Source organism: Pyxicephalus adspersus, chromosome 4 (assembly GCF_032062135.1).
Source record: "Pyxicephalus adspersus chromosome 4, UCB_Pads_2.0, whole genome shotgun sequence".
Lineage (NCBI taxonomy): Eukaryota > Metazoa > Chordata > Amphibia > Anura > Pyxicephalidae > Pyxicephalus > Pyxicephalus adspersus.
In genome coordinates this window covers 140,623,025-140,638,875 of record NC_092861.1, presented here as the reverse complement: position 1 = coordinate 140,638,875, position 15,851 = coordinate 140,623,025, and the positions used below count along the sequence as shown (strand labels likewise).

At 39.0% G+C, this 15,851-nt stretch overlaps 1 protein-coding gene across 1 annotated transcript; it reads left to right on the top strand.

The window, feature by feature from the left end:
• Positions 1-4,560: 4,560 nt before the first annotated feature.
• On the top strand, positions 4,561-14,590 carry PRPH2 (peripherin 2). Its single transcript, XM_072409805.1, has 3 exons — positions 4,561-5,410; positions 11,912-12,158; positions 13,392-14,590. The coding sequence occupies exons 1-3, from the start codon at positions 4,830-4,832 to the stop codon at positions 13,596-13,598; spliced, it is 1,035 nt and encodes a 344-aa protein (XP_072265906.1). The 5' UTR covers positions 4,561-4,829; the 3' UTR covers positions 13,599-14,590.
• Positions 14,591-15,851: the final 1,261 nt, after the last annotated feature.

Genomic DNA, 15,851 nt, shown 5'->3' with positions numbered 1-15,851 from the left:
ACAAATACCTTCAAACCCACAGGGCAGACCGAGCACTCTGGGGGTGTCCGGCATCTGGTCTGCGTTGTCTCGGCTTCCGTCCTGGAGCCGGTGCTCTGGACGCCGCCATCTTTGTCTGCTTTTCCGGGTTCTTCATCCTACGTTACCCGTCCCAGGCGCGAGATTGGGTGACGTAGGATGAAAAAAAAATTTTTCCAATCTCACTGCGCAAGCATGAGATCAGGAATTTTTTCTCTTTGGGCAAAAAGGCTCCTGGCATGCTCCTAAGATGCTCGGTCATGCGCGGAAGGAGCACCCAAGAGCCTCCCGGGATGACCTGCCTAGGCAGTTGAGAATTAAGGAGCGGTTCTGCTCTTTGCAGAGGGGAGAACAACAGAACGTCACCCCACTGCGCTCTGTCCCCTTCACTTTCATTATGATCGTTCCTCATCCATAGATCCGCCAGGATGGTCGTCTGGATGACCAACGCTTTACACATCCCAGATCCTCGTCCAATATAAGGTTATCGGACGTGAATCATCTGACGTGTGTACGGAGCCTTCTCAATGTGCCATAAAAATGGGACAGGAATATGATTTGTTATAAGTGACTTGCATTCTTCCACATTAAAGAAGTAATTTATTTTTTTTTAATAAATTCTTTTTAATCGCACCTTGATGGCTGATTCCTTCAAACTGGAAAGAAAAAATTTTAGTTACCATAGTAATTGGAATTTTTATTTCAGGTGAAAACTGTTATTGGCAGCAGCTCCATGTTTGTGCTTCCCAGCAGTATGAATGGATAAAGGTCACGGAAAGCTACTTTACTTTGGACCTTTTAAATTATAGGCTCAGGTATGTGAACCATAATGATGATTTACTGTAAGTACACAATTTGAATTGTAAATATTACTCAGTGCTGGAATAAGCTCTCATTACAACAAATTACTCATGCATAATATTTGATTACATTTAGCCTGTATATTTGTTGTTTTTTGATCACCAAGGCCAAGCTCATTGGAATATTGGTGTGGTAGTGAGAGTTCCCGGTTATAATTCTGGCGGGAGCGAGGGTTCATTTATTAGGTCAGGTAGCCGGTTGTGGAAGTTATTACTGTCTACTTGCTAATCAGAATGTATACCAGGTCACAGGCTTACTAAGGTTAGCTTATGGGTGTCCTCAGGCTTAACCTCCACTGTTTGCATGCAAAGCTTTGTGTGCTCCTGAATACTGCCAGCTCTGAGTAATGTACATCCAGATGACTTAAGCAGTTGTATACAAATACACGTGGTTTGCAAGGTGGGTAACAACTACAGGCGTATTATTTTAATTTAGATAACACTAAAGTATAAAGAATCTGTCCCAATATCTAAAGGGGAACTGGATTTGAAAAGTAAAGATTTGCTATGTAGAAGTGAACATCTAGAAGTGCTAATAAAGCCTGAGAAGTACCCTGAAAATGTAACTTTTCTCTTGAATACCTTCTGAAAAATAACAGTGCACGTTTTTTGGGAGAGGTCTAAGGCAGTGCTGTACATACAGCCTCGTCTTTGTATATCTGAAGTGTAAATATATTGCACTTCTGTCTCTGCTAGTCTCAGGAGATTTGGGCCTCTTGCAAACATGCAGTTCACACACAAAGTTAGCTGCTCCTGAATTCACCTTTATGTTCCTGCGTGCATGTTTAGGATTTACCCGAAGCTTTTGATAAATACATTGGGCCTTATTTATTAAAGCTTTCCAAGGCTGCAGAGGATAAAGTTTCATCAGTAAACCTGGGATAAATTTCTTAAAATCATTTGCTATGTTAGCAAATGTTTTTAATCCTGGTCCAAATTCATTTCAGATTTTTTGGATCTCCCAGGTTTACTGATAAAAGTGTATCCTCTCCAGTCTTGGAGAGCTTTAATAAATTAGGCCTACTGACCTTTAGTTGAATACACACCAAAGGGATTATGTGCCATATCCAGTTCTCCAGCAACAACCACAGCTCACTGCAGGTGCAATGTATTCCCATTCAAGTCAAAGGAATCTGCTGGCTACTTAAAGTCAGCTAGAAGCTACATATGACATGCAGGAACTGAACCACAAACCACTGCAATGCAAACACAACCACCTACTAATGCATGCATGGAATAGTTCAGAAGGACTCCCTATGCAGGAGGCTATTGCATGAGGAAGTCCCACCTCTAAAGAAATACAGTGCAATTAAACAAGGCATGGAAAGTCTGCAGTGGGGACGGATCACCTGCAGGGGCTATAGGTAACAATTCTGGTGTTCAGTCTTTTGACAATTTAGTCTGATGCCCATACAGATTCTAGCCTTCCTTTCCCTTTCCTCTGACATGGGATAGATCCTATATGGTAAGTAAGCAGGACCACATTCTGGCATATTGTTACTTTCTTCAGGATTCTCCTGAGCTCAGGGTATTAGAATTAAAACTTTCACTGCCATACTTGTGTTTTAAGAATGTTGAGACTAAGTCCATAGGTAATAATGGGTTCTCTAGCTGGTAAATATTCACAAGACTCATCTGTCTTTTTCACACTGGGGCTTTTCCAGCTAAAAAGCCCCAAGTTATCATTATCCTTAAGCTTAAAAATGAAATAAATAAAAGTTATGTGGCCCCCACTGTGTATATGTAAGACTTCCATCTTTGCAACATGTAAGCAGAATAATTGACTGGTGTTATCAGGCAACTATCATTTATTAAACTGCAATGAGTCTCCAAATGCCAGTCTCCAACCTTGCATGCTGCATGGTCTGCAAACTTCAACTACCGAAGACCCCCCAACTATGGGAACTTCAAAAACTATGCAGCAACCCTCAACATCTTACCTTCTCTTTACCCTTTCATACTCCATCAAAGGAAGTCCCAAATTTCAACTTGGCCTGAGTGACCTAGGATCCCAGTGCCTAGCAGAAGCAACGTGTGTTGTTTTTCACAGAATTCTACTCTCATGCCCCATGTTACAGAACATAAGATGCATACTACCCTCATGGCTTCTGTAGAACTTTCTGAATTCCTTGCTGCAACCCTACACTTTTGCCTATCCATTGACACACTTTTTGGTTGGATATTCATTAGCAGGACATATTTGGTCAGTGCAGTGTGCAGCCCTGACATTGTCAGCTCAGAAATACATTCATCCATTAAAAATGGTGGAGAGATATGCGAATCTCTTTATTAAATTGCAAAATAAACTGTTTCTTTTTTTCATGAATCTTTCCCAGAAAGGCAAACTACAATTTGCTAATGCAATGGTGCTGGGTACAGCCTGTGCTTTGCACTTTCTCCCTTTTGATCCAAGACAAATGCTAGAAGTGCAGGGATGACACTTGCTCCATCCTATACATTTTTTTGACTGTCCCAAACTTCATATCACTGTGAGAACTATATTACAAAGGTTTATGGACCTTGTCAAAGTATATGGGCCTAAATTCGTCCTTCTACACCATAGTCATTACCCATACAAGACATACACTGTAAAACCTCTTTTCTTATACAAACAGTGAATGAGGCTATGGCATGAATATTCTCACTTTGGTGTCCACTGGAGCCCCTAACAATCTTTTAACTTAATATCCTTTTTATATTTTTTTCTCCCCTCCCACAAACCCCAAGTTTTTAACCTTATCTTTGCTTTTGCTAAGCCTTTCCTTAAGCTCACCCCTAAAGCCAAGGCATGGTAAGTTCTGTGGTTCCATTATAACTGCATAACACAATAATAATTTGAGCTCCATTTATCCTTATGTATTGTAACAACTCACAATAAATTCCATGTGTTGCTGTGCATTGTTGCAAGGAATAACAATGTAGCTGTTCTAAGTGTATTGTTGTGTCCTTTATGTTTAACGCATTGTATAGTAGAGCACATCACATCACAGTGCACCTAAAGGCATATACAGTACCTTCTGGATACAAGACTAGTCATCCTGCACGAGGAAAGAGACTGGTCTTTATAAGAGGAAGCTTCTGCACAGATCTTAAAGAAATACACAAATCAATTGTATGAATATGCATGCTTCTTGTATTTACACAATATAATATTTCCCCACAGTTCAGCTTTAACCAGTCTTTCTGTGTTAATTTAAAGTAAGACTTTTTATTTAATTATTATTTTTTCAATTTTCGACACAATATGGAATGATATGGCCCATACCATGTTCACTTTTTAACTTGTCCTGGTGACTTGTTGATGAGATAGAAAATGAGAGAATCAAAAGTTTTCTCCAAGCAAGGACTAAGGGATAATGACAACCACAGTGAGAACTCTTTATAATACTCAATCTGTTTATAGAGATTTGTGTCTCCAAGACACATTAAATGACATTAGCAGTGAAAGATAACTTCATAGGGGGTTTGTATCCAAAATTAAAATGTAAAATTATTAAAATGGTCATCTATTACAAGCTGGTACAACGGCATTTTGCTTTGTGAAATGAGAAACTCAGTAACCAGTAAAACTCGGATTATATCTGCTAATTATCAGGGCTGGCACAGATTCTTACAAATGGGATGAAGGGATTAGAGGTATTTAGATGACGTCTTGCACATGTAGGTTTAATCGTCTGAAACTTTCATGCTCCTTCTCCTTCGGTGGGACCAGGCCACCAGCAATAGGTGTAGCTGCCTCCAGCCAATTTCCCTTTAATGACCGAGCTAATAATAACTCAGGAGAGAATAGTCGTCTTGTCTCCACCAGCTTTAGGTTAGGGTGGCAAACATGGAAGAACCACAGATATTGATGCCTCTCATGGACTGAAAGAAGGCCCCTGACATAATTCCTTCATTCTATTAACCCTCAATTGAATTTCTAGGGAGATCCAAACTCTGCACACTGCAATCATGGCTATGATGAAAATGAAATTTAACCAGAAGAAAAGAGTCAAGTTGGCCCAGGGGTTATGGCTGATGAATTGGTGCTGTGTATTAGCAGGCATTGCTCTGTTCACCATGGGAGTATTTCTAAAAATTGAGCTTAGGAAGAGGAGTGAGGTGATGGATAATGCTGAAAGCCATTTTGTGCCCAATTCTCTCATATTTATGGGTGTGCTGGCCTGTTCCCTCAATGCGTTCGCAGGGAAAATCTGCTATGATTCCCTTGACCCTGCAAAGTTTGCAAGGTGGAAGCCTATGCTGAAACCTTATCTTATTATCTGTCTGCTGTTCAATATCTTTATCTTCTTCATCGCTGTGGTGTGTCTGGTGACCAGGGGGTCCTTGGAGAGCACTCTGGCACACGGATTAAAGAATGGAATGAGGTACTACAAGGACACAGACACCCCGGGCAGATGTTTCATGAAGAAGACCATCGACTTGCTTCAGATCGAGTTCAAATGCTGCGGAAACAATGGATTCCGGGACTGGTTTGAGATCCAGTGGGTCAGTAACCGATACCTGGACTTCAGCTCTAAGGAAGTGAAAGAGTAAGTAGATTCTCATTGTTGTACATTGTAAACACGGAAGCAGCAGCCTAAATGTGAATGGTTTGCTGAGTCCTAAAACTTGCAATGCAAACCATCATACATGGAAAAGCAGCAGCTTTGGCACCAATATTGATGTCAATGTTTTTATAACAAAAAGCTGAACAGGAAACTGATCTGTCTGGATTTCTGCAAACTTGGACCATGTAGATATCCAACCCTAAATGACTGTGTCCAGTGTGTGAGCATTTAATTATATGATCACTCAGGACATGGACAGACAATTAAAACATGGTATGGCATCTGATTAGTGAATTGTTGTTTATCAAAGCTCGAAAATTCCCCTAATGTTTTTGGTTAGAACATTTTACATTTGTACAAAATTGTAAAGGTATATATTTCGTAGAAGCATTATAGAAACAAAATTTTATGCCCTGAATGCCCATTTTGAACTTTTTACACACATGGATGTATTAAATAGCAATGCAGCTTCCAGTGATGATGTACACAATGTAGTATGATATAGTAACCAGATTTCTTTTTATTGCTTTTGGTTTGATGAAAGCCAAATATCAGTTGGTTGTTCTGGGATGCTGTACTTTACATATTGCTTTTATTCTGCATCACTTTATTATATATGGCTACATTGCACCCTACACCGATCAGCTTCATGTGAATAACATTGCTTGCCCTGTAACAATGACACTAGAGCAACAAGGGCTAAACAGTGATAGCTAGATGACTGGGTCATGACCCTATTCTTGGTTCACCAGTTGTCCTATCCTGGGCCACTTTTGGTTATGCACGGTGCTCCTGGTATGAGGTGGCTCCTACCATCCAACCGTAATCTAGAAGGACAACTGGGGACAGGGTCATGAGTGCCCAAAGCTCATTGATGGACATGTAGGAGACCATCCAGTCTGTTATAATCTCACAAATAAACTACTGTAGTTCGATTTACTAAAAAAAACCTAATGCTGGCTATGGTACACAGAAAGAAGTCAGAAAACACAATGCATTGGAGTTTGCTGTGTAAAGGGCTTAATTGGTGCCCATGCTGACCTCTGTCCACCACTGAAAATGCCTACAATGGGCAGTAAGCATCAGAACTGGACCAAAGAGCAATATACAGTGACCTGATCTTAATAATCACAATTTCTGTTGGATTAGGTGATGGCTGGGTGATTTGGCATCTTTTACCTGGTCAAGAGATACAAGCCTCTACTACTAGAAGAATGCAGTCTGGTGGGTTAGTGTGACCTTAAGGATCTACTACTAACGTCTCAGTGCCAAATACATGGAACACCTTTGAAGTCCATGCCTTAACAAACCAGATCTTTTTGGTGAAGCAATGGGGGATCTACACAATATTAGGTTGTTTTAATGTTTGGCTAATCAGTGTATTTATGTGCAGAATAGGAATTGAAAGGAATGGAGTCTCCTGAGACTATTTTATCTCTCAGTCCCTAGATATTATCCTCATATCTTGTGAAGGCTTATTCTTCATTGTGCACTGGTTGAGCACGATGTGATGACACCTCATTACACCTTTATAATTCCCACATAAGAAGTAAAATATAAGGGTTCAGTATTGGTTACTAATTATTTGAGGCTGTATAGATACAAAAAAATGCCTCTGCTCTGGTACACAATGTTTCTCAGAAGGTTGCCTGGGTTCCCAGTTCCATAGGCTTCCTTAGATACATCTGCATACTAATAAAGCAATGCCAACACAATATTAGAGGGGACTCAGCTTAGGAAGTGCTGTGTAAGCAGTAGGCATGCTGCTGTGATATATATAGTTCAGAGCTGGGTGATTAGCTCAATATTATCCCTGGTTAAGGATTGGGAACTGCAGGTTAATCTGCCAGTAAATACATATAATGTGTTGTGATGCAGAGGAGCGGCTACATGCTGAGAGAAAGGAGGGAAAGTATATTAACCCCATAAATGACCCAATCTGATTACTAATCTGAAATCAGGAGACCTGGTAAAAGGATTGGGCTCTAGAGTGCTGCACGTGGGGTGGCAAAAATGTGCAGCTCTGTCAGAACACTTTGTTATTGTTCTCTAAGATGTTCAATTATGTTGAAAAATCATGGCGTGATCTCCCCAATCTCTATTTTTTTTCCTAATTAGAAAACAAACTTGATAACTACCATGCCAAACCCCATCCATGTGCATGAGTCATGTGAACCACACTGACATTACAGAGGACAGGTCCATACTTCATTGCCTGTCATTCCTGAGGGACATCTGTTTTTCTATGGCTAGCTTTATTCTTGTGTATATGGATGTTCAGCCCAGTGTTCACCGTTGGATTCGATTAGGCACCAAATCTTTATGTGCATTGTAGGACATGCGTCCATGAATTCTAAAGGCTATATGAGACTTACTATGGATCTTCTGTTTACAAGACTTGGATATAGTGGAAGCCCCCATGTGGATAAAACCTTAGGGAAGATTCACATTTCTGCATGGCTGTAAAATACGGGCATGTGCTTTGCATTGCAGAGTCAATAATTCCAAATGGCAGCCCAACACACATATACATATAATGCAGCTGTGCTGAAACACCTTCAAATCCCTCCACAAGTCTTGTCCCACTTACCTCCCTGACCTGATAGAAAAATACTCCCCTAGCTGCTCTTTTTGCTCCGATGACCTACTAATGACACACGCACAGCTACAAGACTTTTCTAGAGCTACACGGACTCTCTGGAATGGTCTTCTGGTCTTCCTTATCCTATTCAGCTTGCTACTTTCTGCTCATTTAAAAGAGCACTCAAAACTTTTTTTTAACTTGCCTACCCGTCTTCTTCTGTCTCCTAAAACCCTCACTACATCCCATCGTTACATATCCTCCCTCCTACATTCTCCTCCTCAGGGTCCTCTCCTACTCCTGTGTCACTGTTTGTATGTCAATTGCAAACCCTATATAATGTAAAGTGCTTCGTAATATGTTGTAGGTATATAAATACTGTTAATTATTATTATTATTGTTATTCTTATTATTATTAATAATAATAATATTAAAAAACACACCACAATGTTCAGATGTGAATGCTCTATGTGTTGTGGTGCGCTGTAATGCAAAAAATATTTTAGCTGTGTATTCAAATGAATGGACTGCCCTAAAACATTCAATGCACAAAAATAAATGAAAGCACAGCAAGGTGTGAATGGGCATTTACTGTAAATGCAGCTGCAATTCACTGTCACAAACTACTCAGTGCAGCCAGAATGTTTGTACAAGATTACAAGACTTGGAAGCTAGTGCCTAGGGCAGCACCAATGCACAGAATATAAAGTTATTATTATTGTTTTTAATATTAAGTAAGAACATTTGTGGATAAATTCAGGAACTGTAGGGTGAAGCAGGGATTGTGGAAAAACATGAAACTCTTTTCACCTCTTTCTCATTTGTTGGACTTTACATTTAAAACTCAAATGCAGTCAATTAAAAAGTCAATATTTCTATTCCTTTTACCCTTGTAATAATTCTTATCCTAATATATGGTCCTTCACATGAGGGGTCTTCTGATCCTCAGGGGTGGAATATCGGCAGATACTTCTAGCAGTGCACACAAGCCATCAATGACCTGGATGCTGCAAGTGTAAAATGGTCAATAGGAGAGAGGTAGCCACAAGATTTGCAAATAGAATCAAAGGGCCAATCCCCTATGCTAGAATTGTATTGGACTTTGCTTAGAAGTAAGGGGGCAATATTCACTCTAATATGTGGCTGTATGTAAGTTTTGTGAATAGAGGTGAATAATATGCTGCTACAAATTGTATATTCTAGCATTAGTTTTTTAAAGTCGCTATTTTTATCCAAAGTTTTTCCAAAGCATTTTTATAAGGGAATTGAAGAAAATTGTAATATGTTCTAATTATATATATATGATATATTGTTTTGGAATCAGGAACCTCAGTCTAACCCCTAAAAGCACCACTGTTCACCATAACCTAAACCCCAAAATGGTATGGGCTCTAGGAACAGAGCCTACAACTGCCTAAAAAAAAATCAGGATCCATATGTTGCATATGATGATATCATTGATGATAAGTGGTTAGCAGTGTGTCCAGGGCCCATGAAGGTTGGGGGACCCAAAGAAAACAATTCTGTGAACCAAAAGAAGAAGTTGGACAACTTACCATTTAACTACAAAGGTCTATTCAGCTGTAGCAGCTTAGCAGCATTGTGTTCCATTGAAATGTAGTATTTGCCAAAATGGACACCAAGTAATGGCTCCAATATGGCACCACGGTTAGCCCCTAGCAGCTACTAAATCTTGTCATAGGGAAATCACATGGTCGTTGCTTCACAGTGGCTCACATATGGAGCCTGCACAGCTTCCTGGAAAACATTTTCTCCATTCCTTACTTAGCCAGTGTGATTCTGCTTTTGGCAAAGGGTGCACCTATTCTCCTCCACATTCTTTCCTTATACCTGTGCCCAGTGTCTTTTGCCAATTAATAAAAATTAGGTCTCCATTGGATTTAGAGACCTAAGGGTACAGAGGTTCAGATGCTGATTCTGTTGACTGGGGTCTGCCCAACTCCTGGAGCATTGGTGTGGGTTCTTCAGAAAAGTGTCATTTGGGGGATGAGTAAGAAGGATATTGTTTGAAAAGTCATATGACTCATTGGTTAAGAGCCAATCATTATTAGCAGTCAGATATATTACCCGAAGCCAAAGCATTTTGGAAGGTCAGTGCACCCCCTATATGCTATGAGGCAAACAATCATATAAGTCGATACTCGTGAATAAATGTGGCTGTGTAGGTATTGTTCTTTATTTTTATGGCAGTCAGATGGATATAGAATTCCTATACAACATAGGCTGTTAGAGAAAGATTCTTCCTAATATCCATCTTCCATTTCAATCCAAACCTCATGATCTAAAGATTTACAGTTTCACCCAACTACACCCATGTTATGTGACTGTCATTCAAATGAATATGGAGCAATAACCCCACAAATCCTACACTTTAATCTGACAGTGATCCAAAGATCCATAGATCTATCCATATACAGACATACCCTTGTAATCACTCATTAACACATTACTAAGTATTACAATAAATGTGTTTTATATTATAAAGTTATTTCTTTAATCCCCAGATGTGTGTTGGTTCTTTTTATTTTATATGATTACTGATTTAAATGTAAAATGTAACCACTACACTGCATGACTCTATATGTGTAAGGTGCTCCTCTCTACTACGTGCTGAGGCCTGGTTGAGTATTTTATCAACTAAAAAGAGATTTTTTATTGGGGTCCAGCTCGGTTTAGTCATACCATTACTCTTCTGCCTATTCTGGAAATGGTGCAAGTATAGTGCATGTAACAATAGATTCTAACATGGTTTTGCCGTCTTTTCTGTGGGTGCTCCATTTGAGTTACCAAAAGTCTTTTACCCAAACTGACCCTACAGTGTTAGTTTAGTAAACAGTTAGTTTTATATCAGTAAAACAAATAAATAAACCACTTGTACATATTGGGTCTGCTTTCTTAAAGCTCCCCAAGGCTGGAGAGAATACACTTTCATCAGTGAACCTGGATGATCAAGCAAACCTGGAATAAATTTCCTAAAGTCATTTGCTTTTTGTTAGCAAATGTTTTCAATCCTGGGCCAGATTGATTCTAGGTTTTTTGGACCACCCAGCTTCACTGGTAAAAGTGAAGGTAAAATCAGGATCATTGTCTCAGATTTCTACAAAAATAGATAGGGTGTTCTGAAACTTGGATCTTATAACTAAAATCTAGATTAGATCTCTGGATCTAAGATCATTTTTTGCAAAAGTTTAACCTTACAAGACCCATGAAAAGAAAATATATTGACATTGCCTTAGTTTTAGAATGTGATGTTTGAAGTAGTATATCGCCATATTGAGATTTACTTTATTCCTAATTATAGATATTTGTTCATGTAGTAAATTTGTTTATATTTACCATGTATTTATTTCACATAGTAAAATATTTTCAAATTGTTGGCACTTGTTGGTTAACTTGTGGCCACTGCTCAATTCTGCTCATCAACAAGTATCACTTAGATCCAAATGGCAATGAAATATATTTCGTCAAGCTGGTGAAAGTTGTTTCTATGTTTATTATATTTTCAAATATGTTGATGAAAATTGGTTCCTATTATATTAAGACTCTATTATGTACATTGTACAAATGTCTTGTTTTTATTAAATCACAATAGGGGGCTCCTGCTTTTCATATCTCCTGAAGAAGCAAACTTGTTCTGTGAAATGTGTTGAGAATTATGGCCTTGGTGAGGCTACCTAAGCCATAGAAGACAATTACTGGATCAATTATTGGATCATTTAGGATAGTTTTCAGAATTGTATTTGTCTACCTCATTAGTTCTTCTTTTGTGAGATCTTGATCCGGTAAACATATATGTAGAGTTGCCCGTGCACAAATTAAATACTTTTTGTGAAATTAAGTCTTTTAAGTTTTCATTGTTACCTTTCACATTTTCATTGCAGCCGAATTAAAAGTAACGTGGATGGAAAATACTTAATAGATGGAGTCCCTTTCAGCTGCTGCAACCCCAACTCTCCCAGGCCGTGCATCCAGTTCCAGGTGACCAATAACTCTGCCCACTACAGCTATGACCACCAGACGGAGGAGCTCAACTTGTGGACCCGGGGCTGCAGGGAGGCTCTTCTCAATTACTACACCAGCATGATGAGTTCCATGGGGGCCTTGGTGCTCATCATCTGGATCATGGAGGTAACAATTATTTCACTAAACAAAACAGAATTTCTATCTTATCTTCCCTCCTAATTTTCAGGATATATCTTTCACCTTTTTTTTAAGAAGAATGAGTGTATTTACAGGTCTTTATGTAATAAAGTTCATTAGGAAGGGAAGTTACAAACCTTGGCTTGGCTTGAATGGGGGGAGGCAAACTGGCTTTAAGCAAACATCTGGAAGTTATGCAGAATGGATGGGTACAATCATAAAAACAGGAGCTGGTGTTTATTTCCCATTACACTTTCATCAGTGAAGCTGGGTGATCCAGAAAACCTGGGATGGATTCCTTCAAAGTCATTTGCTATTTGCTAGCAAACATTTTGAATCCTGGACCAGATCCATTCCAGGTTTTCTGGATCATCCAGCTCCACTGATGAAAGTGTATCCTCTCCAGCCTTGGGGAGCTTTATTAAATCAGGCCCTGTGAGTCTAGTACAAACCCCTCTTCACCCCTTTTCCATTTAAGTAAATCATTCAGGCACTATTCAGGGCAATGTATCATTAAAGATTGAACCCCTAGATGGGGTTGTGCAATTAGCTCTTTGGATAGCATTTTGACATTTGTAGTGATGGGTCCTAAGTTTAATTACAGGACGGGAAACTATCTGCAAGGAGTTTGCATGTTTTCCCCCATGTTCGTTGGTTTCCTCTGGTTTCCATCCAAACTCCATAAACATGCAGTTAGGTTGGTTTAGTGTGACATGGTTGCAAAGCATTTATAAAATAATAAAACTACATACATGCACATTTGAAGACTGATCCTCTGGCTACCCAACCAAGTTAGGTTTGTTTAAACATACAGAGGAAATTACCTATATCTCAGACAAGAGGAAATATGGGAAATACAATCACCCACATGAGCAAATATATAAATATCTAGAAAACGATTGGTGTTATAGGCGGCTGAGCGACAGGAAGGGAGGCAATCCATCAATGGGTATGTTATAGGAATATAGCCAAGACCTTGAAGGTTACCATTTACGTATATCCAAATCTGGACCACAAGCAAACTAGATTGGACAAGACCACCAAATGAGGAGGACTGTGCCATCTTCAGGGAAGATTTATAAAAACAGCTTAGAATAGAAAGGGAACACAAGTACTATTCTTACGGGTACACATGTATAGTTATTATTTATTAGTAAGGATTTTCTATATTTATGTATTTTGCCAAGTCTTTGAATAACAGAGTTGTAATACAACCCACAGATGGCCGTCATGATCGGGCTGAGGTTTTTGCACACATGTCTGGAAAGCATAGAAAACCCTGAAGATCCTGAGTGTGAAAGTGAAGGATGGGTGCTGGAGAAGAGCCTGAAAGAGACTTTTATGTCTTTCTGGGAGTCCCTTAAAAGTCTGGGTAAGCAGAACCAGGTGCAGAATGCAGAATGTGAAGGTGGAGAAGGCGGTGCATGAGTCCCCACAGCCACCTGAGCTTCAGGAACCACATGGACTGTGAAGAAACATCTTTTCCAACAGGAATTTTATTTTCTGTGTAAAAGAAATACAACAATCTTCAAAAGTGTCCAGAATTCCCCCTTCATTGTACAGCTATGTGCGCTGCATTTGTTATCAGTTCCTATACTAAATTGATCATATTCAGACTAAGGAGGGTCTCTGCCAAAAATGTTAAAAATTACCCAACATTTCTCACAAATTAAATATTTGAAGGGGACTGGACTAATTATTTACAATTTCCCCTTTAAATTTCTACCATAAATGTGCTTAAAAGGAAATGTCATACTTTGAGATCAGACTGGAAAACTGAAGAAGGTTTTTCTGTATAGTGTTGCATATATATTTACAGGTCTGTTACAAATTGAATATTGGCCCCACAATGGCCTGGTATGTTGTACAACATTATACCAGACAAAGGTTTGTTTGTTAGAACACAGAGATATAGATGTTTTTTTCTAGAAATGGGAGGAATATGTTGAGCCAATAGTTTCTAAAAAGAAAATCTGCAAAAGTCACACTTTTTTTAAGTTAGTGTATGCACCAATCAAGTTGGGTTGTGCCTACAACTTTTTAGAATTGTTATTGCTGCAAGGTTTTACGGTCTAAAAGCTATAATGATAATGAGACACAAAGGCTTATAGGTAACACAGATGAACAAATATGATTGGGCATGGCTGATCGGCTTTATCCAGCTGCCATTTTATCCTACATTTTGTATAGTGACTTTATTCTGACCATTACATTAAGATTGTCGAGCAATGTTTAATACATAAAATGGAAAGTTTGTAGGTGGACAAAACATTATGTAAGAGAACTATCTGTATTTTGAAGCAAATGTAAATATGATTTTACTAAAAATTCATTTTGTTCACCTGATCTTACACTGCAAGCTTTATGGATGATAGTGACACAAATAAAACAAGTAACAGTGATACGTAGATTGGATGCAACTCAGTGTAACCTGTGCTGTATTTATGCTTATCCAAACCCTTCCCGTTGTATTGTGTTACAAAACCAAGGGTAATCTGTTTTAAGATAGCATGGATGATGTATGGTGGAAAGGGTGGGTTCACCAAGTGAACAATACAAGAATACTGAGCACTCAGCGTGTAAAAAAAGAACAGACAAGTATATGATATGGAGGTGAATAAAAATGAGAATAAAACATTTGCATACATTATGTATAAATGTAATATGATATATGTAGATTAAGGGAAAAAATGCCCCAAAACAGTAAAAATAAAATCGGTTTTTGCAGCGATACCCTTAATCAAAGGTATTGCAGCAATACCCACCTCCAGTAAGCCTGGATCTATCTGCTGAAGGGGATCATCATGCAGCCTGAGCAAACTGCCCACCATCTCTTGTGGGTAAGAGAAGGTATCTGTGACATCATGAGATTATTTTACACATACCATGCATGCAAAGAATGAGTATTTTAGGGAGAGCGGGGGCAAAACATTAACTGGACTTTGTTTTTGTAAAAGCACAGAGAACAGGTTTACCTGAAAGGTATGGCTATGCTGCCAGTGATATATATACTAATCCCCTAACTTAGTCAAAGGCAGCTAAAGAATCTTTATGTACCTGTACCAAATGGACAGAAAAACACAAATCTTCAAATAATTTAAAATTAGTCTGTTGGTGAACTTTCACCTTTTCTCTGTCTCCCTACAAAGGAGAACCAAGTTAAATCAAAGGTTGTGGGCAACTTGTGGGTGAAGAGTTTCTACTTTATGCATAGATTTTCAGTTGTTTATATCATAAGATGCCAAGTTCTGCAGGATTTGGGTTGACCTGCTATTCACCCTTTGCAAAGGCACCACATGATATGCCATGGGTTACGCAGATCAGCCAAAACAATAAAACCACCTGCAGATACTGTGTAAGTTACCCCTGTATTCCTCCCCAATACTAATTTCACCCATAGAGGCATGGACTCCAAAAAACCTCTTAAGGTGTGCAGTGTTATCCAGCACCAACACATTGGCCCTGATTTATTAAAGCTCTCCAAGGCTCGAGACAATACACTTTCAGCAGTGAAGCTGGGTGATGAAAAAAATCTGGAATGGATGAGTCATTAGCTATTTGTTAGCAAAGGTTTCCAATTCTGGATCAGATCCAGTCCAGGTTTGCTAGATCACCCAGCTTCACTGATGATGATGTGAAGAGATAATGTATAGATATGCTATTCACTTGACATTTTAGTGG

Excerpts from the sequence above, each read along its gene's own strand:
- PRPH2 (XM_072409805.1), top strand. The coding sequence starts at position 4,830 with ATGGCTATGATGAAAATGAAATTTAACCAGAAGAAAAGAGTCAAGTTG. Across the intron at positions 5,411-11,911 it reads AGCTCTAAGGAAGTGAAAGA|CCGAATTAAAAGTAACGTGG; the intron begins GTAAGTAGATTC and ends TTTTCATTGCAG. Across the intron at positions 12,159-13,391 it reads TCATCATCTGGATCATGGAG|ATGGCCGTCATGATCGGGCT; the intron begins GTAACAATTATT and ends TACAACCCACAG.